Source organism: Sturnus vulgaris, chromosome 18 (genome assembly GCF_052056855.1).
Source record: "Sturnus vulgaris isolate bStuVul1 chromosome 18, bStuVul1.hap1, whole genome shotgun sequence".
NCBI lineage: Eukaryota > Metazoa > Chordata > Aves > Passeriformes > Sturnidae > Sturnus > Sturnus vulgaris.
In genome coordinates, this window is record NC_142260.1 from 10,459,434 (window position 1) to 10,483,744 (window position 24,311).

Genomic DNA, 24,311 nt, shown 5'->3' on the forward strand with positions numbered 1-24,311 from the left:
AAACTCTGGAAAGTTCTACAGTGAAGTACAAAAGAATTGGCCAAATAATGGGACACACTTGGGGAGAGGCTGAATTGTAGGAGGTCTTTGAGAGAACCCTAGAATACAATTTCAGAGGGAGGTCATGTATGTTTTCTAAAATGCTTTCGGTGCAAATATAGGAAGATTAGAAAGAGAGATGAGATGAAAAGTAAAGGTGGGACTGAACAGATAAAGAAACAATTTCCTCTAGTTTGCACAACAAAAACATAAGAAAGGCAATGCCATTGCCAAAAGCATTCACAGGTGAGTGATCAAATTCACTTGATAATTCAAATTATCTTGATTATTTATTGTGAATATAATTCCAGCCCTTGTCTCCAGTGGAGTTCCACCGAGGTGATCAAGGCACTCAGGGCAGCTCTGTCAGAGCCTTTGACAGGAGGGGCACAGTGATGGGCTTGGCTCAGGGGGATGCAGCCATACAGAAGAGCCATAAAATGCCATAAAAAATCATCCAACACCATAAAGACAGTGGGATCAACACAAGGGATGCAGCAGAGAGTGAGCAGGGCCTCCAGGATGGTGACACTGCAGGAGCACGTTCAGGGTTCAGGACAAACTGCCCCCTTAGAAGATTATTCTACATCGCTGGCAAGAGTGACACACATCCCTCACACCGCCGAGTGCGGGTAATCAGCTAATTACCTGTTTTACATAATGAGCAAGGGACGTGCTTCCAGCCGAGGAAAAGTGATAAAAGGGAGGAGTAACATTTGCCAGAAGGCTGGGGCTGAGTGCTCCCAACACCCAGGGCAGTCAGAGCAGCATCACCGAGATCAGAGCACTCAGCTGCCACTGCCCTGCAGCTCCGGGAGCGCTCGGGAAGGGACCTGCACTGACAAAACTCCAGCACTGATGGAAGCAAGTGGTTGCTTTGATGGCGAAGAATTACCGTCCTGAAGGTTAATTAGCCCTGCATGACCTCGCAGCATCCTTGTAGTCCTCCCAAAGTGCCTGCTCCTTCTCCCAAGAGTCTCGAGCTCTCCTGTTTTTCCTGAGTTGCAGGCAAAGTTCTCTGCTCAGGCAGGCTGGTGGTGCCCAGCAGCTCATCCCTCAGCACAGGGCATGCCCTGCTCTTGTGCCTTTTGAGATTTCCTTCTTGAAGAACATCCAGCCTGCCTGGGCTCCTTTGCCCTTCAGGAATGCCTCCCAAAGGACTCTTTTAACCAATCTCCTTCACAAGACCAGGGCTGCTGACATCCCTCCTAACTCCAAATGTCATCATCACCACTCCCAAGACAATCTCCAACAAAATCAAATCACAGAATGCCTTTATGGCACACCAGACTTCTGGGGGAAAGGGCTTTTCCCTTGGAAGACATCAAGTATTACAGACATTAGAACCATCATTAAAACAAAAAATAAACATAGGCTAGAATATCCCAAAGCTTTTCATTATAATTCTGAGGTTATCAAATTGTTAATTACTTTAGTAATCTCAGGGCAGATAAAAATGCCCAGAACCAGCATTGACTGAGAGATCTCACACTCAGTAATAATCAAAGCTGGTGAATATTGATATTTTTCTGAATGTCTGGGAACATTGTGACTTTGGAGCCACAACAATATTAATAAAGAGATAATCAATAAAATAACTCTGTCTGCAATGTCTCCTGAAAATAATTACACTGTCACTAATATCATACTTCTTTTACAAATTATATCTAGCTTGGTGGGTAGTAAACAGGAGCCTTACTGACAAGAACAGCTTTGCAGTTATGCTGCTGCATGTATTTTATGCATTTTATATCTGTTAGCATTCAATTACAAAATAGAAGTATTCTCTGTCTTCCTTGGCACCCTTTGAAAATTGCTTTTGCCATTTATAACATTCTCTTTTTCTCTCTTAGAAGAGAGTGTTGGAGAAAAGTAATGAGGAACTACAGTGAGTAAGGGAAACACACCATTCTGCAAGCCTGAATTTCTAAACATAAAATTTGGGGTTTGTTTCATGATTGGACATCTCTTTTCAAATACAATTTCTGCTTCCACACTGAAAATCAGGTTATTTAATATCCTTGCATATTCATATTCTCCACTGCTATTTGAATAAGAATATCTGTATATCTATATCAATACCATCTATATCTATAATGTGATTTTTGACATTTTAATTAAAACCTATTAAAAAGTCTATAGCAAGTAATAAAGTCTACATTTTCTCCCTAATTTTAACCTGCATTGCAATTGTGTCATGAATTCATATAACCATGGATAAAAATCTCTCACAGAGAAGAGCATGGGCTGAGCCAAAAATTCTGGACCTGACACCTAATTAAGATATACTTTCCCCTGATGAAGAAAGTTTTTCATCTGTTACTGTGTGTTACTGTGGCTCAGGCCTATATTTAAAGAACCATTAAAAATGTACCTGAAGGCAAAGTCAATCTTTATATTTGACAGCCTTTTTGCAGTAAGTAGCAAAGTGAATATTTTATTGCTTTATGATCTAATGACCATTCTGTTTAATCCTAATGGAGTAAAGATGAGCAGGAAAATATGCTTAGGGGATATACTAATACATCAATTATGGAGAGTGGGAAAGTACTTTAAAAAAGTACCAGTAATCTATTGTAAATGAACATCTCAATAAGCACTCCTAGCCACAGGAAGAGCTGAAAGAGATGCATTAAAAATCTACTCAGATTCTGCTCATTACAGATATGTTCTTCTCAGCTCTTAAGTAATGCAGCAATCACATAATTAACTTTTGAAAAGAGAAGCATTTAAAACAACTTGTATCTATGGAACACTGCAGGCTTTCTCCTTATTTTGTTCAGTGAAAATGAACTTTTCCATCTGCTTTCCTTAGCACTGTTGCAGAAGAGCTGAGACAGAGTGGCATTTCTCCTGAAGGTACTGCAAAAGTATAAACACAATTCCATGGAACAGACACCAATTTTTTGGTTAAAAGAACAGGTAAAGAAAGATTAATGAACCCTGACCCTGCTTAACTGAAAACACACTATCCCATACAAGTGGATACTTGTCTCCTCTGGAATTTCACCCTGAAATGATGACCTGAGTTTTACCTGGGAAGGTTTTAGCTTCTTCAGTAATTTTGGCTTAGACCTCTGTCCTGTCAGGTGACATGAGATGACACAGCCCAAAAGATCTGTACATCCCCAACCCACATACCAGCCCCAAGGAAAAAGTTTACAGAATTTCTCAAGTGAAATCACAGGGCCTGCTGTGAAAATGTGAAGAACTGATTCAAGTGATTAAAGTGATGAGGAGCCTCTCAGGTGAGTCTAAAGACACCACGTGCAGGAATTCAGGGAAAGATTCCTCTGCTCAGGAGCTCCCAGGACAGAGAACTCTGCATTCTTGTCTTCACAGAATGGCTTCAGATAGAAAGGAAATTAAAGATCATCTCATTCCCACGGGCAGGGACTCCTTCCACTGTCCCAGGTTGCTCAGAGCCCCATCCAGCCTGGCTTTAAACACTTCCAGGGATGGGGCAGCCACAGCTCCTCTGGGCACCCTGTGCCAGAGCCTCCCCACCCTCACAACACAGAATTTTTTCCTAATATCCAATCCAAACCCACTTTCTGTCAGTTTGAAGCCATTGTGCCTTTTCCTGTCATTAAATGTCCTTGTAAAGAGTTTCTCCCCATCTGTCTCCTACTCTGAATTTGCCCACAAAAGCCCCAGAGGTGTGAATAAATCACTCCCGACTGAATGAAGAAACGGGAACATCATTGACATGAACGTGATGTGCACTAATTCTGCCCAACATTTTATGGAGAGAGAAAAAGAAACAGGAAATCTCAAAAGTGGCAGCTGACAGATAATTTACTGACAGGTTTTCCAATCTTATGAATAGGTGTCTACTGTGGGTATAGTTCTTTGCCTATATAACTCAAGTGAAACCTTTTTATTTGACTAATAACATAGGGAACCTTAATTTTAGGGAGCGATTATTTTAAAGTGAATTTATATGGGATGTAGAAAAATTGCATTTCCATTTGCAAAATGAAAAAGCCTCCGTACTACAATTCTAAGAAGGTCTGTGTGTGGGATTCAAATTCCTATACGTCAAAAAAAAAAAAAAAATCAGTTTTCACTTTTCCATCAACACAAGCTGTTTCCTGAGTATTTCAGCACAAAGTCTTGTCATATAGCTTAAATAACCAAGAGATTTTATTTCTTTGCAGCATTATGGATTTTTTTTTTAAGCCAAGGAGAAATGAAGATATAGCAATAAACCTCAATGGCAAATAATTTTTTTAAATTCCTGGATGCCTTTCTTAATCTAAAGACTGGGAAGATGTGTGCATCTTGGGTTTGAGAAAGCAAACTATTCATGGCTGTATATTTACTGATCAATGAGAAGTTTGTTGATCAAAGTGGAAGAGCTAGTGATGCACAAGCAGATTTTAGACAGTGGATCTGGTTACAGACTTTGGATGTAGTTTACATGGATAAGAAAATTATTATAAACAGTTTCCTCACGCCTAAACATTCAGCTGTGTATATTAAATGGACATGTAGGTCTTTGTATATTTTACATATTTATGTACACATACATATTCTGTTTTGTGTACATTGCTTTTAGCTGATGATGACAAAGATCTATTTCTTCCTTTGGTTTTTATTTTAAAAGCAAAAGTCACATCACGAAGTTTTCAGCAGAATTCACTGCACAAAGCTTTGGAGGAACAAAAGCAAAAAAATTCACGAGTTCTGAAAATTTCTATGAGAAACTAAATCTGTGAGAGTGGAGTAACAGCAATGATATAGCTGAGTATTTAAACTGAATTAATTGTTTTGGAAGAACACTAAAATGCTGTGGGTTTGATGGTTTTGGACACAGTGCACTGCAAAGGGTCAGTGGATAAGAGTCAGATTGGATTAGAAGGGTTTGCCTTCCCCCTTCTGCAAACCCATTTTCCCTGTCTTCATTCCTCTTACCCTCACTGAAAATTTGCACTTCTGGTTAAAGTATGCTGAAAATTAAATCCTTCAAGAAGTCATCCATCCTCTTCTCCCATCCCTCCACTCTCAGCTAATATAGGAATATATACCCAAACAAAGAGCACTAAAATCCCAACTCTTATCATCCACCTTCAAACCATCCTAAGGCACAAATGCACTCACTCTTTCTGAACTCTTGCTAGAGGTGCATCTGTCAGACATTCAATAAACAATCCCCAAACCTGCAAATAATATCAATAACTGATCTGGCTTGTGAATTAAAATAACATCAATAATTGTGTAGCCCAAGTGTTCTTTCAGTCTGTAATTTTAAAATTCTTAATACATTCTTTCTTCTTTCCATATTTCAACAGAATTAAAAAATGAAATTTGAAAAAAAATCTGTTCTCTATGTTGATACTTATTCTTAAAAAAGGTATTTTTAAAGTGTTGAATGCACTAAAAGTATTGAAAGTACTGAAAAATTCAGTTATGAAATAAGGGAGAATCATTGCATGTTGTGGTACAGCCTAATACCTCCCTTAAATTTCCACATTTTTATTTGAAAACAAATTTTCTACTGAATATTTCCAGTTATGAATACACCTACTTTTGAGCCCATCATTTTATATCATCTGCTGAAATATTGGCATCAAATAGTGATGAATGTCAATGCAAGTAACAACTTCTATAGGACCCTCTCTTGTCTCCTTTCCAGTAACTTCTGGCTTTTTTTTTTTTTCTGCATGGCTTTTTTTTCCACAGAATGTTCCTGGAAGAGCAGAATGCACCCCATGCTCTAAGTGAGGGCATTTATTTAAAGATATCACCGACTGAAGCAAGAATATAATAATGTGAGTTTCAAGGAGAGAGATGACTGAGAGAGAAAATTCATCTTAAAAAGAACCTAGAGAGTTTGTAACCAGCAGTTAATTACAAAATCAGATCTTTTCATCTGAGCCCTGAGTTAACCTGTTTCAGGTTGCAGCAGATATTCCACTCCCCAAATTCATGCATATGTTATTTTCCATCCATATTTGACTGGTGAACTTCAAGGAAACAAACACACAATCTGCAAACCTGTCATTTCTCCTGAGCTAAAGACTAGCCAAAAACATTAGCCTTTCCCCCTACTAAAAATAAGGATTCCTGCTTCTGGTTTTGACTGACAGAAACTACAACACATTAGAGTCCTTTTGGATTCAGGCTAGAAAAGTAATCAAGGAAAACAAAGTTAAAACTTCATTTAAAGGCTTATGAATGTCCTCCCTATTCTGTGTCTTGAACCAGTTGATCCATGACATATTGATACAGATGTACCATAATACCTGAACGTTTCTATTCTCTGAACATTAAATGCAGTAAATGAATTTCAAATCGGTCTCTGTGATCTAGATACCTAACTGAGAAGAGCTGTCTTAGAACAGGACACAGGCTAAGAAATGTTCATGTGTATGATGTTGGTACATGGCATTTTTCTAATTGTTCTGCTGAACTTTAGGTGGAAATAAGCTTTTGAAACAGAGTAAGAGCACTGAACTGAGGTTCCTAAACAAACAAGCCCAAAAAAAAGTTAATCTCAGAATGACAAACTTTGCATTGTGGGTTATTTCCTTAGTTTTTGTTTATGTTGAAAATTTGTCTGAATAATAAGTATTTGCAAGTCAAATGAGCTGTAGGACTCTTCAGCCTCAGCTGTTAGTGCATGCTGTTCCTTTGAACAATATTTACCATGCAACAAGGGAGGAAAGAAGGAAGATGCTGTGGTTGCTGACAAATGCTGCTAATGAGGGTGCAGACCCCTGTTTAGCCTTTGCAGCATCTCCTTAATAGGCAGCTGAATGCCACCAGCTCCTCAGCCACTGCATTTTAATTACTGCTCGAGCCACTGCACAGGAAAGTATTTGCAGACAAATCGATTTCTGCCTAATTTAATTTAATTTTTGGTGGTCCTGTGACCCTTTGAAAGCAGGCTTTGCTGAAGCCCACAGGAGTTTGGGCAGTGTGTCCCACAGAACACAACCAGCTGCTCTGCATGCCTGACAAACAACTCGACATTATTGGGGCCGCCTCTTCTGCAGTCTGTGTTCCCTGACATCCTGCTTGTTCTGCAATATTCTACAAGACAGGTCCTGAGTGCCCTAAAGTCACTCAGATGCTGCTTTGCCATGTCAGGACTTGGAGCTGCCACTCCAAACCAGAAGAGCTGCAGTTTACTAAAAAAAAAATTCTACAACCAAAGTCTGTTTTTGGAGTGCTGAAGTTCTGCTGTCAGGTGGTGTCTGTCCCTGAGGATCAGCAGCACGAGAAGAATCACCTGACATTCTCATGTTTTAAAAATACTACAGTGATAGACTGAAAGAAAATAATTTGAAAGCTATTTCTTCACACCTTTCCACTGGATCGACCTGCTACAGGATTGTAATAATATTGTGGCAGCAGAACAGCATTACAAGATCTAACTGCAGGAAATGAAAAGGCAAGATATTTTAAAATACTAAAATTAGCAAATAATGTCCTGCAATCCAACCACATTGTCCCAAACAGGGGACATTTCCTTGTGACTTTTATGTCTGTGTGCTACAATTATTGCATTCCACCCAAAGGAATGGATCTACCAGCAGCAAGGGTTTCCTCCTCTAGCATTGCTTTGCTGCAATCCAGATATCAAAGAGCCACAGAAAATCTTCATCAGCTTTGATGGGCCTCTGAGCTATTACAGAGATGGCAAAAAGGGAAGAATTTTTATATAGGCCCCATTTCTACACAATTTAGTATCAGAATTCACTGAGAAGATGGGTCTTTGAGTAAAGCCTACTTTTAATTCTTGAAGGGTCTGCCTGCTGCCGCTGCAAAAAAAAAAAAAAGTTTGAAGATCTTTTATTCAAAGAGAACCTGATTACTGGATTTTACTGAAAAGGAATGTTTCACTCTGTTTTATCAGAAATGGAGGGTCTGATGATTAGAAGAAAACAAGCAGCAAGGCAAATTGAGGCAAATGAAGGAGAAATTAAATGTTGAGCTAACTTAACACCATAACTCATTGTTTGGTTATGCAAATTATTTCATATCAATTACTGAGTAATTATTCAGAGGGCAAAATCTCAAAGACTCCCATAAAAGTTAGAGGTGTGAAACCTCTGGAATTCATTAAGCAAGATGAGAGCTCACAAGGTGGAGTTTTAAAAATCAAGGTGCCTTATTGATTAATCAAATAGCACAGGCTGTTAAAAGCACAGAAAATTAAAGTTAAAAAAAAAAAAAAAAAAAAAGGTTTAGTTTTCCAAATATCATCTCTCCCTGATTGTTATGAGAAAGAAAGCCTTCAGCTGACAAGGGATGAGGGAAGGCAGAAAGAAATGAAGAAAAAAAAAAAGTGTTCAACATCTGCCAGCTGTCACAACCCTACGGACAGAAGAACCACACGTGGAGCAACAGTGGCACAAGGACTGTGCTCTGATCACTGAGACTTTATTTGTAGCATGGTGATATTTTTAGGACTCAAACATATATTTTTCTATTCAGTTTTTATTGGCTGAACTAGTAAAAGTGTGATGAATCTTTCATGTTTCAGCCCAGAAAATAATACACCACTTTAGAATGGTTTGTCAGAACTTAATTTTGTGAAAGAGTCATTACCTTCAATGGCTTTTAGACTAGCAAGAGGTGTTTTGTGGCACAGAATGCAGCACCAGTTCATTTTTTATTAGAGAAGCACATCTTTTCTATCATGAGATACGAAAAAAGAATGGAGTTGGGATGAACATTTTTGTTGGTTTTTTTAAGAAAGCAACACCAACTGAATAATTCTAATTTCAGTTTTCAACAGAAGTTTATTAAAATATATGGAAGCCCCCCTTGAAGAGGTGTTCTGAGCCCTGTTGTATGAGTTATTTATTGGCACATAAAGCTTCTCTTCATGACATAAGAAGACAGCTATTTCTTTCTGGCAGAAATACTTTCTGAAATTTAGCACAGTATACAAGGGTTTCAACATTTCTAATTACCAAAATGCCAGAGATTTTGAATCATTATATAAGGTCTATCTTCCAAAAGGAATATATGATAAATCTACCATTTAGCCTTTTCAAAAGGCATTAAAAAGTGCCATAATTCACAGCAGAGGTGTATGCACAGAGAGCAGAGGAGTCTGACTGAGCAAACAGAAGTCTAGAAGCCAATTTATGACTGAGCAGCTTGATCTGTCCAGAATTAGAATAAATACCCCATTAAAGCCATGCTGTCAGGCTGTAACTAAAGTGGAAAGCATGCTGGGACAGAGCTCTGCTGCTTCACAGCCACACCAAGTCCAAAAACACTGAAAATTTCTGGGTTTTCACAGAAACCTAAAGGGTTTTTTGGGCTGTTTGGAAAAGCCATGCTGTTCATATCAGCTTTTATGGCCACAGCAGTTTTCCTGTCTTTTCAACAGGGTGCCTCTGAAATGTGGATGGGAACAAAAAATGCCCTCCCTGAGGACTGAGGAGAAAGGGGCTCAGTGGGGATCTGGGTGCCATTCACTGAGGTTTGGTCAGCCAAAACCAAAGCAATTCCTCCTGGCTCCCATGGGAAACCACAGCAGCAGGAATATCAGTATTAGCTCCTCTGAGTCCCTTCATGTGTTTCAATCTCCTCCTGCAATGAAGGCCAAGCCACCAGAGCTGTCACTAATTTTTTAGTTCCTTTCAACAAACACAGACCGAACTATTTCAAGAAAAATCAGTTTTCCCAGTGCAATTGCCAGCCTAATTCCCAGCTATTGTCAGGGGTTTCCTGAGGTGAGGTGTTCAGGGAGAAGTTTCAGCTGAGCTGAACTCCCAGGCTGGCTGATTTTAACCTCCCCAAGCACACAATAACTGCTGATTCAAAAAGCAAACTCTTGAGCTTGTTTCAGTAAACACAATAATTTGCCCAGTGCTTTCATAAAAAAGTGATCAATATCCTGCAGATTCCTTTTTGTAATTCAGGTGATTTGCCAGCTTCAGCCAGGAAAATCTAATGACCCCATCCTTCTGTGGAAGAATACAGCAGTGCCTTACAAAACAGATCATAAAATGATAATTATTCAACTGAAACACTGAAGTTACTTTCAAAAAAATCAATCAATCATGATGAATCCAACAATGAACTTACTTTTACTCTCTTTTTCTACTCTCTTTTTTTTATTATTAAAAAAATCCAAATCAGGACTATTTTGTAAAGATAAATGTTGGCACGGAGTCATAACAACTGCATATTTTTATATTGTTTTCTACAGAAATTTTTTGCTGTTTCAATTCACACACACAATTTAAATTATCCTGTGTCTAAAACTTTACAAGCATCTTCCTGGAAACCAGAACTTTCTGTTCTGAAAGGTCTGGAGGCACACTCAGCTTTCATCTGAGGATGCTGAGGACAATCTAAAAAGTCACCCCACTGACTGACATTTCAGAGGGCATTAAACCAAACCTGTGAGAATGTCACCTGTGGGTCCATGGGGAGCCTGCAGAGAGTACACACTGCATTTTCTGGAAACAGATAAAAGCTACAGAATATTACTTATCTCGGTTTAAAAAAAGAATTGACTGAATATTTATTCAGAAGTAATTCGGCAAAGCCAAATTATTTCTCTTAAGGTGAGAGATATTTAAAATAATGTTTCTATTTTAGTCTTTTTTCATCAGCCTAGGATAAGAGATTTAGAATTACACTTTCCTCCTCCTGATTCATGTTTTAACCATCTTGTTTGTTTGTTCCTTTGTTTAAACACAGCAATCCCAATTTGAATGCAGAATTTCCCTTTCAAATTCTGGAGCCAATTGATCAAATAATGGGCTGGGGAGAAATTTCAGAATTTCTCCAAACAAAGTGGAAGTGTGAATATATCCCAGAGATCTGTGAGGTCAGTGCACATTCTCCCCCTCACATCACTCCTCCTCCAGCCTTTGTTATTTCTAACCCCTGCAGTCTAACACATGAATTATCCCATTGTACACCCCAGCCACTTGACAGATTGTTTTAGTGAAACTCTTTCCTTGCACGCTGCCAGGAGCACTTTAACAAAAAGGCTGATTAGTTCTTTAAGTTCTTTGTCCCAGATAAACAAACTCCAGAGCAAGTTTACAGGATCACCCATGAAAAAACCCCACAGGGGCTCTTTACAGCGACAGCACCAACCAGAGCAGCCCAAGGTGGCAGCTCAGGAAGAAAGGATGATGATGATGATGATGCTGATGATGCTGATGATGCTGATGATGAAGCAAAATGTTCATGCTTGAGGGCCTTTTATTTAATGGCACACAATTATTAAGACACTTCTTAACAAAGCTCCTTGAAGGAAAGACTTGGTTGTTGTTGTTTGTTTGTTTTACATGCCATAAATTTTTGGTAATAAAATGTAAAAACAATTAGATTTTTTTTTTTTTTAATAAAACCTCAGTGTCATATAAAATCTGTCAGTGGCAGATGCTGGTTACATAAATATGTGTCTATGTGCTCTACCTAAGAAACTGCCTACAAAACTCAGCAGACACACAGCAGACTCCCAAATCCAAGTGTGCATCTGGAAGAAGTGCATTAACTGCAGTGAGTGAGCTCTGAGTCCAGGCACCAGAATGAAATAAAAATTTGCATTTCCCGCGTTTTCAAAAACATCAAAGCTGCTTGGAGAGTGATTTTAATGAATTGCATCCTCCCATCCACCCACAACACAAGGCTGGTAGGATGGCAGAGAGGGGAAAGAAAGGTAAAATAAGGAATGGAAAAGCAGCAAATAGATCCTGAGGTAGATTGCAACTTGTGGGGAAGGAAACAACATTATCAAATTTCAAGGCAGGTAAGGATATTTCAAGGCACAAAGTGCAAATTAAAAAAAAAAAAAAAAGAAAAATATCAGCCTGACTTAAATGTCAGCAAATTAGCTCCTGGCTTTGCTCTGCTGTCTTGGTTGCAGAATTTTACCTCAAAATCTCTCAAAGATATTAGTACAGTTTAAGCACATGTTAAAAAGAAAAAAAAAAAATCAAATAACCTCAACAAAAATGTGATGGCATTTGATGACATGCTGCACTGTTCTAGGTGAGATCCAGCCAGAATAGCTGCTGATTTCTGGGATAAACTGCCCCAGGAGAGCCAGGGCAATTCCTGCAGGGCTGAACCACCCAGACATCCCCACGCTGGAATTAACTGTTCACTAATTTCATGTTCAATCTCAGCAGCCCCTGGAATTGTCCCCATTTTCCTATTTGATGCACTCTAAAAGCCAGAGTCTCCTCTGATTTGAGCCCAGTGTATAAATGTATCCCCCTTTTTTTGCAAATAAATGGCACAGAATGATAAAAAAGCCAGATTTGGAAAGCAGAGGAATATTTTGGGTTTTTTTCCATATTCCCTTCAAATTCTCTGTCCCTCTCCCAGTACTGATTGTGATTTTCACAAGTGCACCTCTGCTTGCTCCTCACCCAGCTCCTTCCCCTTGCTCCTGCTGCCTCAGACCTAATCTCTGTGCACTCCCAATTCACAAACCCCTATTTATGAAATATTCACCAGGACTGTCACAGAAATCACCTTTCTCACTACAAAATTGCTGATTTCCTTCATTCCACATGGGCCTGCTGCAAGAAAATATTGATTTCCCAAGCAAGCAGCAGAAAAAGGTAAGTTACACGTGGTATATACAATACTCTGCTGCAATTTTAATCCACTTGGCTTTATGTTATATTGCTGGGATAAAATCCAGCCCCTTTTCTGCATAGGATCAAGGCCTGCTTTCTATTTCCAGGTATACCAAGGTTTATTATGGCTTAAAGAGACAATGTATCCATGATCACATTTCACCCCACATTGAAATTATTTTTTTCCCCTTCATATTCCTCTTCTATCCCTTTAATATATTAAGTTTTAAGCTGGTTTTATTTTATTTTTCTTGGCTTTGGGACTTTCTTGTCAAATGCACCAGCTGTTCTTGTACCATGATTATATACACTTAAGCATCACAAAAAAGCAAATTAAACTTAGCACACAAAGCCTTTTGCTATACAAGTTTTCTCAAAACAGTCTTTGAGGTTGTTTTATACTGTTTGTACAAATACAATTGAAATTTTTTTGTATCTCTCAGTGTAACCCTGTACACAACCTACCCTGGAGGTCTCGAAACACTGTGGCTCTAACATGCAGCTACCAAAAGGGAGAATGATTAATTCAACAATATCATCTTGAGCTCTGCTGACTTCATCTTCAGAAGTGAAATATAGGAAAAGATCCACACAAATGCAAAAAAAGTGAAGAAAAGTGCAGAGGGTTTCATGCAGTGTTCAACATTAAGGAACAGATTATTTTCTTTTAAAAGGGATTGTTAAGGAAAGAATGCTTGTGCTACATAAATAATGATGAACAGGGAAACACAGCATTTTAGATATTTGTACAACACAAAATGAGGTGATTCATCAAGAAGCAAAATGTAGCATTCTGTAAAGTGAATCCAAATGATAAATAATCATTCCCTGTTTTAAGGCAGGGGTACTGCTTGCTGTTTTCAAAGTTTTCTTTTTTAAAAAGTGTCTTCAAAATTCAGCCTGAAAAGGTGAGGGTCACTTTGCTACCTCTGATTTATGCTTTATGGGGCACACAGATTTTCTAAGTCCAGAATGCTGCAACTTACTTGTCCTTTCCTAGACAAAAACTCTTGCCAGGGTAAGAATGGCTGGAGAAACAGAACTCCTTCACTGAACTGAGAATTATTCAGCAAAATTATTTTCAGATATTGTCAATGACAAATCATTGGCAGGCCAAGGGAGGATCCTTTTTTTTTTTTTTAAATATGCACTAAAATGCACCCACCTGCTGTCGAATTTCTTCTTCCATCTTCACTGGGGACCCCAGCTCTGCAACCTGCTTGACACCTTCACTGGCATATCCCCCATATTCCCACAGGATGTAGTTCTTGGAGTGGGAGCTGCCAATGATGGCAGACCAGTGGTTGGTGCGTCCTTCCCGGGGAGAAAAAAAAAACAAAACAAAAAACCAAAATAAATCAAACCACCATCGAGACAGCCTCAAAGTGCAATTCCTGATTTGTAATCGAGTTTCCAAGTCCTCACTGCTGAGGATTTTGTATGCTGTAATTCTCACTACATCAATGCACATCTTTAAAGTGTTAAGAGCAAGCCAGTGACTGACAGAAATTGAGCATAAAGCAACCCCCAAAACAAACAGGCTTAGAATAGCTTTTCCTCACCAAAAAGCTCACTTCAGGAAATTTTAATTTTAAGTTTCTACTTCAAAAATTTTTGAGAAGGAAACCTGCAAAGGAAGACTTCAGTTTTAAAAACAAGTTTTTTCCTTACTGACAGCAGTGAAGAAATAAATTTTTCTGTATTCACTTCTATATTCACTGAGTTTTCTTGCTCAGATTTCTCATAATGTAAGAGCTGTAGAGCTAAGCAAAAGGATTCCCATTCTTGTTTCTTGTCTTGTTGAACAAAACAAGAAAAAAGAGAAAAAAAGTTTAAAGAAAAAGATGTTAGAGAAGTTTGATGGACTTGAAAAGAGAATTGAGCAGAAATAAGGAGTCAAAGAAGTCCCACAGTCCTGGAAATACAAATGAATTCACTTAAGTGTCAAGTAGCCTTCTGCAGATATATGGGCTTAAAGGAAAAGGGTGAGAAAATGAACTGCTCACACAAGCAGACAGCCTGGTAACAAGGCAAAGACTGCAGGAGATGAGAGAGTCACAATGATGGAGTGAGACAATATTTAACGTTGCACTCCAAAATTCCTTTGCAATGTGAAAGGTAGAGAGCATCAGTAAAACCAGCTGCAAACTGAATAAATGAATGAAAAATGAATAATGAAGTAAATAAAAGGAATGCAAATTTAAGACGTGAGAGGTGGAACAATGAAATTGAAAAGCACAGTGCAGAGAATTGTATAAAGTCAGATGCAGCAACCTAATCATGGGAGAGTAGAAAATAGATTAGAAATAAAAAATGAACACCAACAGCAGGGGAAAAGAGCTAGAAAAATGTAGGAAGCAGAACAGATAGATGAGGGAGATGGCCCAGCACAGCAGCAAACACAGCCTTCATAGCTTCCCTAGCCCTCAACTTGGACCAAAATACACTTGGACAAAATACACCAAAATAGCAAAATGCTGAATTGCAGCAGTCCTGGTGTTTTCAGAATCAACTACAGCGAATCAGTAACTGAGACCTGTGTGTGGAAAAAGCCAAAACTGAGCCTTCCCCCCCCACAGCTGGAGAGACTGCAATGTCAGGAGCTGGCTTCTTGCCCTGAGATCTAGCAATTGTCCCTTACATGTGCAGTGACACCCTGGCCAGCCCAGGGGATGCTGGCACTCAGCCCCGGGGATGGCAGCTCCAGCTTTACCCATCCTCTCTTCCCAGCTCAGGGGTCTGGCTGTCCCCCAGCAGCAGCTCACCTGAGACACAGCAAGGGACACTGAAGCTTTTGGAAAGAGAATAGTCCCTACAGAACAAAAATGTTCCGTTTTTGGAAGAGGTTCCACAGAAGCCTGAGTGCCTGCAAGCCTTTAGTCCAAGGGATAAGGGATTGTTCCCCGTGCCCCAAAGCTTCTCTCCCTCCCAGCCCAGGACAGGAGCACTGGTGCCTTTGCAATCAGAGCACAGTTCCACCAAACAAACAAACAAACAAACAAACAAACAAACAAACAAACACCAAACTCGAGCCCTCTCTGAAGATACTGGCTCTGCAGAGAGAGCTCCTGGCCACCCACCTGCCCAAGGAGCTGCTCAAAGTCCCACCACACACCCTGAACTTTCCACCAAACTCTGCTGCGTTTGCTGATGTTTTACTCCTCACCTCAAACCCTCCATTTCTTGTGAGAACAATGAGACAACTCGGTGTTTCCCAAGCTTTTCCCTCTAACCACCACAGCAACTCCTGTGCCTGGGGCACAATCGGAGCCCAGAGCTGTTTGACATCCAGCCTCACTCTCCAGGCTGGAGACAGCAAGCACAACACGGACACATTTCCAGTGCTGCTATTTCACTTCATTCTTGCAGCTTTGAGCACTTTCTCAATTTCTCAATACACTCATATGTGTATCAAGGTATATATGTATCACAACACGAGAATTTATCCTCTGACACGTTTCATAGGTGTGCTCATATCGTATCATGATGAAGAGCGTGTGGATTTCTCTTGTCAAAAAGGGGTGCTACCCAGGGAAAAGAAATACTTTGCACAAAGTGCATGTTCTTTAGGGTTTTTTAAAGCAAATCAGGAGATAAAGAAAGGATGCAAAATATAAAGTTTATGATCTGCTTTCTATTGCAACCTTATTGATGGTGAAAGAATAGAGCAGAATTTTGTATGTGGCAGCTTGGCAAGTAATTAGTGATTTACCATAGTCCACAATGAATAACATTTTATTGTAATGTAATTACTGCACAAGCTCAACATTTTTAAGAATAATGCCAATGACTAGGTTTCATTTTTAACATCACTATATCTGGATGAGATCTTTCCCTCAACTTTCAGAAATTTTAATGCAAAATCTTATTAGCTGTTATTGCTGGAATTAATTGTGTAAGTACCAAATGGTACTTACTTTCACTTTTCCAGTTTAAGTGAAATATTGATTTTAAATTTTTTTTTAATTTAATTTTTTTAAGATTTTTAATTGATAAAATTTACCATTTTGTAACTGGGGAGAGACAGCAGGCAAACTATTTCAACCTGCTTATTTTCCATCATGCAGCCATACTCTTCATGAATTCACTGACTTGGATGTAAAAGAAAAGGCCATTTATCCCCAATATTACATCACAGTAACTTCACAGCTTTCAGTCCTTTTCTCATGGCCTATTTCCAGTCACCAGCTGAATCCATGCAAATAGTGCACATAAAGTTCACACTCAGCAGATATTTACATCATCCAATAGCCCAAACGAGCATTCCTGCAATTCCTGGCTTTGCTTATTTTATCTCCTCTCTATTTTGCTGACCAATAGTATTTGAACAATGCTGTGCTTCAAATTCAACACAAGCAACATTGCTTAGGCTGATAAAACTATGAGCTGATACAAACAACATTTGAGTTATATGAGGATATTCTGACACTGTGGCAATAATAATATTATTTTTAAATCAACATTAAAAGTCTCTATAATAAACATCAGCCACAGAAAACATAACAAAGTTTAAGGACCTGTAAATGTGACTCATATTCTTAAATACTTTCCTGGCCTTTTTGCCCACAGACTGGGGAGTCAGTAATGAAAGACCAAATGCATAATACATCATTTTGTAACTTCAGCATTTTATAGGTACCTGGGTAACTGCAGAAAGCAAACTTGCAACAAAAGTTCTGATTCTGTACTTCAGACTCTTAAAAACCCAGACAGGCCAAGTTCAGAAGGTGTTTTTTGTCTGAGTATTCAACCAACAAAGACAAAGACAGAGTATTCTTAGATCTATACATACAATTCATATCTCTGGGCAGCAAGATTCAGAACTCACCAAATTTATCCGAAATAATTCAAAATACTTTGAAGTAAAACAAACTAGGTAGATTGGCATGGCTGAAAAATCAAAATATTAATGTGTTGTCTGTCCTTTGTGGCTTTTGTCTTAAAATCTCATTTCCTACCCCTACATTATAAACCACTCTAAGCTTTCAATCAGAAAAAGAGGAAGGAACCTTTCTCCCTACAAAGATATCTTGCAAACACAATCTCACACACACCTTAGCTCCAAATGTCAGGCAAATCAATAGGGTGTAGTGGTAATGTATAGTGCAGAAAGACCCATTGATTTTCAATGCTGAGAGTCAGCAGGATCCCATACATGTCATAATTTACACTGCTGAGCTGTAAATAAGTGATGCTGTGTCCCACAGGCACCTCCAACCCTCCCCAGGGCCCCTGTGTGGTACAAGCAAAGAGTGATACTCACGTGGAAAATCTTTAGGATGTGTTTTTTCTGACCAGTTGCCATAAAAAGTCAGCCTGTATTTGGCAGTACCACAGGCACAACAGTCTAAAATCGGTTTTTCGGTCACACCTTCCGAGGCTGAGTCTGAAAAAGCATCAAAATACCCCCTGAAAATGGCTCCAGCTCCAAAGCAGTGAGGACAGAGAAGCTGCCACAATAAATACTCCAGGAAATAAATCTGAGTTAAACATGGTTAGTTTTTTTTATTATTATTAATTTAAGTTTACTGTTAGACTAAACAACAACCTTGAAATATCTGTTCCATATTTTTAAGTGGATGAAATTATTTAAATCCACAGTTTTCAATTAGAGGGCATTAATATTTCAGTTATCTTCTGATTCAAATAGGGGCTTGTTTCTGCTTGTTGTCTGATAAGGACAAAGCTCAGCTGATTTCAAAACACAGCGGGCTTGAAATTTCTGAACAAAGTAAATTAATTCTCCAGTGGATTGCAATAACCAACTGCAACATTTAGGTTTAAGGAAGGATGAAATAGCTCAGGATTCAATAACAAAGTGCTCTGGAAACCAAAGAGTATCACACAAAGGGCAGGTAAAAAGTTACAAGTGTCACATTTAGGGGGAGGCAAGGAAGATTGTATGGGATGGAGTGTATGTGGTAAGGAAGAACACAACTGATTGGAAGATCCCAAATCTGAACCTGTCCAAGACCTCCCAATTTTAGTTTAGGACAATGTGTTAAGAGAAAAATGCAAAAGACAGTGAGGAGGTGAGAAAGACATTTTACTTTACCTTACCTTGTTCACAAATTTTTTTGGTGAGAGAGCCCTCATCTTGAAAATAAATTATGCGCTTCTGCACAATACTGGCTCTATAAAGGGGAGGAAAAAAAAGTTTGAAATATGTTTATTCCTTAAAGAAAAAAGAAAATGAGTGATAAGTGACTGCTAAGACATGGTTATACTTCCCTGTAGTGACAATACAATAGGGGATTACAGATAAGATACTTTTATTTCCACTTGCATTTTAATTTCATCACATTTTGCAGAAACCTGAAATATATTTACCTCTAGAGAAGTGGTCATAGGCATATGGTGAGGACCTGTGCTCTTGAAATTCCTGACAGTCAATTGAGCATATTCAATATTTCAATCAAATCTTATATTAAAATACTGAAGTTGTATTCAATTTCAGTCAAAAAATAGCACAGCTCTAGTGAGCAGCTGTTCATAGGAAATTACATGGCATTCTAAAGAGATAAGTACTTCTGATATATGACAGCAACTCAGTGCAAATATCACGTAAAACAGAAGTTAGAAAAAAAGCTGGCATAAGGTAAAGTCTTTGAAAGCAATTCACAGGTTCCAAAAGACAAGCTGCTTTAAAATTAATTAAATCTGGAATATGTTATTGAGGCTTATGGTTCAAACAAAATGTAAATTTCTAAGCCTCGGTGCCTCAGTTCCTCAGTTGAGGGGGCTGGATATATTTAGTGCCAAATAAACTTCAATAAACTTTAACTCCCTTCTTTGACCACTTTTAACTATAACAATTTCATTCACATGTAAACTTTTTACTTCTTTCTATAGGAAAGCAGATTTTGGTTAAATTCAAGGACAATTTATGGCCAGAGAGCCTCCTGAGGACACAGGCTTTGGGAGCTGGCACTCTTCCTTGTTTACCAGTACACATTCTTCTAACAACATTTTGTACCATCCCCTTGTATTTAACACTCTCAACAGCAAGGGCCAATTTCTTGTCTTACTTCAGCATTAGTAAATAATTATCTTAATCTTTCTAGAACTATTCCTCACTCATGACAGGTGAGGAATGAAAGAGTGAGAAGAAAAGTGACACTGTGCCTGGATGTGTTGTTGCAGCCATTTAACCTTCCTTTGACGATGTCCCACCCATAAAATTATCAAAAATAAGATGCAGTTTTGCTGTGCTCTCTTTGCCAAGATGCAAGGCCAGTGTAGGAGAGGAAGGAATCCTTCTTTTCACCTCAAAAAGCAACAAAGAAGTTTTGCAAACCTCTTAAAGCTACATCAACCTGGAAAGGGTGCAAAAAACTCTCAATCCTTTCTGAGAAATCTTTTTCAGGGTTTCTAACTAGAAATAAAGGGGGAAAAAATGAAACAAACATAGCTACCAGAAGTACTGCTAGGAAGGAATAAGAGCCCAATGGCCAAGCTCCTCAACATTTCCAGCCTTCAAACTGAAATCCAAAATCAAATTTAAAGACTTTTTGGATGCTACACTGCAAGGAGACAGAAAGTGGGGGCACAGGAAATGCCACGCAGGTACAAGGAAAACCTCTCTCACCATGAGGATAATCAGAGAGATTTAACCCTGGATTGGACTGCCTGGATAGTTTGTATAACACCCATCTCTGGAAATATTAAAAATTTTATCAGATCCATGCCTTGGCAACTTGCTCAGTTGGTGTTCAGCACCTCCTTCAAGCAGGAGAATGGACTAAATGACTTCCAGAAGTCCCTTCCAATCTAAATTGTTCTATTACCTTAATCCAAACAAATACAAAATCAGCCGTTTGATAAAGATCTCCATTCTGCAGATAACAAAGGGAAAACGGGTATTTGAGAAGCAGTCACCAGTTATTCCAGAAAAAAAGAAAATAGAGAAAAATCGTTTGAAACCTGAAGTGCACTTGTATTATTCTTTTTGCTGCAGTTAGCTTGTCACTGTAAAATGTCAAGGGAACAGTTCCTTTTCTAATAACAAAAGCTTCACAGCTTTCTGAGTCATTGTCTCTTCAGCTGTGTTTGAAACTATATGGAGAGCCAATAATTTAAATGGGAGGTTTTGTACTGATTCCAAATGCACCAGGATGGGCACGTTATATGGCTGCATAAATATCAAAAGCAGGCACAGAACTCTGCAAATACTCAATCATAAATAATTTTAAAATATTAACTGTTTTAATAATCAGCTTCAAGACTGAACACAGAACAAAACATCTGTTCAGAGTATTTGCTAGCTTTTATAGCTACATTTCCCCCCCTCCTTTTTTTTTTGACATAATTTTTATTCTTCTATAAAAATTCTGATCTTTGGACTGAGAATTCTTTCCTTTGGCTTCGAGTCTTACAAAAACCAGCTAAAAATGGAATGATGAACTTCTAGAGACAGGCAAGAAAGCTTTTAAGAATTTACACAAGGTACACATCTGTTTAATTTACATAAATCCTTCCCACCACTTCAAACATCCAGTGCTGGCTGAACTTAATGGGAAAGGAGCAATTCAATGGCTTTCCCTCCTATATTAATATCCATAAGTGGATCTTCAATTTCTTGTTTTTCTTGTTGACTTATTTCTCTCTGACTATCAGAAAATGATGGGTAAAGGAAAAAGGAAATAAATTTGACTCAAAAAAACCCATTTGTTTCTCATTTTCTTCAAGTCAGGGCTTCTGGATTTGTGTTAAAGCTTTGCCATTCACCAGACTAAGGAGCAAAACTGTAAAGTAGAGCATTTCTACACCTGACAGCACCTGCTTTAATAAAGAAAACCAACCAAATGAATTGTCCAAAAAGTGTCATTATTTTTGGTTTTTTTGCTTCTCATGTGAAGAGGAAAGAATATCTGGTTGCTTCTGTAATATTTGCTTAGGCAATACCACTTTGGAATGTCCCTGTCCTGGCTCAGTTTGGTTTTGAAAGACTTCCATGGAATAAGAGAGCCCCTGTGCAGCCCAGCTCCACAACAATTGTACCACCCTGCTGTGAAAAGCTCTGCCAAAGACACAGAAATTGCATTTGGGATATTAAGAAACAGGAAATGTCATAAACCAGAAAAAATTCAGGCCAGCCTTGGGAATGCTCCAGTTTATACCAGAAACAGAGGAGTCAGTTTGGGGCATTTTCCTTTTTTTCTTTTCTTTTTTTTTTTTTATTTTATTTTTTTTTTCCTCCATAGAAACGGCTTTAGATTGGTTTCCTCACTCCTTTTGTCAAATCCTAGCATGAAAAGAAATACTCTTATTTTAAATTACCTGTGTGGGTGTAGTGATGTGACAAAAGAAGTAAGGAAGAGGATTTGTAAGAATTGTTCCTATGACATTTTTTAAGCTTACATCAAAACCATTAAGTACAATATTAGAGTTCCATTTGAATAAAACAGGTTTTGTTAGAGCTAGTGAGGCTACCCCAAGTTTTACTTGGATGTTGAGAAATAATAATAATTTTCTGAGGTGCAGCTAAAACACTTTTCCTGCTCTACACTACCTGTGAGTTAACCTTGTCTTGCCCTTCTAGCTATCAAAATTATTTTCTTTAATTATTTCATGCCTCACTGATTTAATTACAGTATGATAAGTTGTTTCCCCACCCAGAAAGCTACTGAGAACAATTAACAAGATGTTAAGTTTGTTTTCTTTTCTGGGTTTGTTGGGTTTTTTTTTTGGAGAGAAAGAATTTCTAAATATACCATTAACTTTAACACTAGAAGGTGCTGTGAAAACCACGAGTTTACATCTGCTGTAATTTTGTTGATGTTTCTGGGTTTTGTCATTCTAATGCATTATTTAGGACGTTCTAATTTTATTTCCTTCTGTGTTGTCTTTAAAAAAAAGCCAACCCTGTGTTTCTGACAAGCACTTACAAGGTCAGAGAAAGCACAAACTCCCACAAGTTTGCCAACCACATTTACTTCCTTTTCTAATATTTAGGTGATTTTTATTTAAAAGAAATCAAAATTCCTCTGCAAGCCTATACAACCCTTTAGCCAATAGATATCCAGCAATTTTTACACTGACAGTATATTTGACAAGCACATTCTTCAAAATAATTTTCAATTAGCAAAGTGTGCTGTCTCAGCCTGGACAGGCTCCATCTACACCAGAATCTCAGCTGCAATCACTGACGAGGGTCAACATTCTAAAAATTTGCAGCAAACTATTTCTTTTTTAATGCATAACTTAGAAGCTGAAACAAAAGATGCATTTTTCATTGTCATTTTGTGGGGTTTGTTCATTAGTTTATTTTAAGTGTGTTGTTAACACAGTTTAAACAAACCAACCAGAGTTGATATTTGATGCTGGATAAAACACAGGAATATTAAGATGAAGTTTACCAGTGTTGCCATAATTCCACATTTACATCCCTGCACAGGATGAGGATCTTTTCTCCAAGAGATCAGCCCCATGAAAAACAATAAAACATGTTCACCTCTAAAAACTTCAGTACATAAATAAGCACCAGAGCATCCTTCTTCAGCTTTGTTTTTTTCAACATTTCGCTTGTACTGCCAGAAAATACAATTCAGAGAAATGCCACAGCAAGAGCAAAGCTCTCTAAAGCTTTTCTTACACATTTCTTCTTGCTTCCAAATCCTTTTGGTGTCCTTCATGTCACACTCGGGGCTGCCACCCCACCCCTGCACTTCAGGACTAATTTGGCCATCATATTCAATATATGAATATAATACAGCAAAAAGCTCTGGGGGAAACCACAGCTATACATGCTGCTATCTTCTATTTCTCCTCAGAAAATCTCTCTGTTCTTTGCTTGGATGGCCACAGGACATAAATATTAAACTAAAATCTTCAGGATAAAAAGTCATACTGACACGATAATTTCTGACAGGAACTCTACACCTGTTATTTGCAAAAGAAAAAAAGAAAAAAAAAAGAAACTAAAACAAAAAAGCAACATGACATAAAGCCCATTGCTGTTCATGGGCTGTATCTCCACCAGGGATTTTGATATTCCCCACTTTTTGCAGCAATCTCTGAATTTCAGAGCTAAGCATTATAAATTATACTGCAAAGGAAAGTCAGAACAGATTGGATAGCACTGAGTGTTTGGAGGATGGATTTATTTTGTTATTCTAAGTAGTGCTTTTGTAGATTGGATGGAAACAATCAACCAAGGGTGGGACCAGAGGGTTTTTTCCAAGCTAGTGAGCCCAAAGTCCAAATTCCCTGATAACTGAGCTAACTTGTGATCAGAACCAGTGCAAAGCACTTGTGTGCTAGCAAACAAATCCTAAAAACAAAATGAAAAATAAAGCAAAATTAAAAAAAAAAAATACTTATTAAGCTTCAATTTATTTCTGCTTAATAAATGCTTATTCTGCATTTCTCTCTGCAACCTGTACAGCACTCACCCACCTGCCCAGGGAACTGAAATATTTAATTTCTTTGGGTGTTCAAACCATGCCCCTTGTGCAGCCTGTTTTACCTGATATGGCAGGATGGGGAAGAAAACCAACCCCACAGGTAAAGGCCATAACTCAAATGTCCCCTCACATTTGTCCCCAAGTTCCCTACTTGACTTGAGGTCACTGCTCATCCTCTTTTAAAAATAAAAATAAAAATAAAAATAAAAATAAAAATAAAAATAAAAATAAAAATAAAAATAAAAATAAAAATAAAAATAAAAATAAAAATAAAATTTTTGCCATTATTGCA

At 38.2% G+C, this 24,311-nt stretch overlaps 1 protein-coding gene across 1 annotated transcript in view; it reads right to left on the reverse strand.

The window, feature by feature from the left end:
- Window positions 1–24,311, reverse strand: part of SPON1 (spondin 1) — a 171,566-nt gene that overhangs the window by 98,679 nt on the left and 48,576 nt on the right. The window contains exons 4-6 of the mRNA XM_014882502.2: window positions 18,675–18,748; window positions 17,878–18,000; window positions 13,780–13,928 (exon numbers count right to left, since the gene is read on the reverse strand). Of these exons, the coding sequence (XP_014737988.1) occupies window positions 13,780–13,928; window positions 17,878–18,000; window positions 18,675–18,748 (346 nt within the window). The remainder of the gene's footprint in view (window positions 1–13,779; window positions 13,929–17,877; window positions 18,001–18,674; window positions 18,749–24,311) is intronic.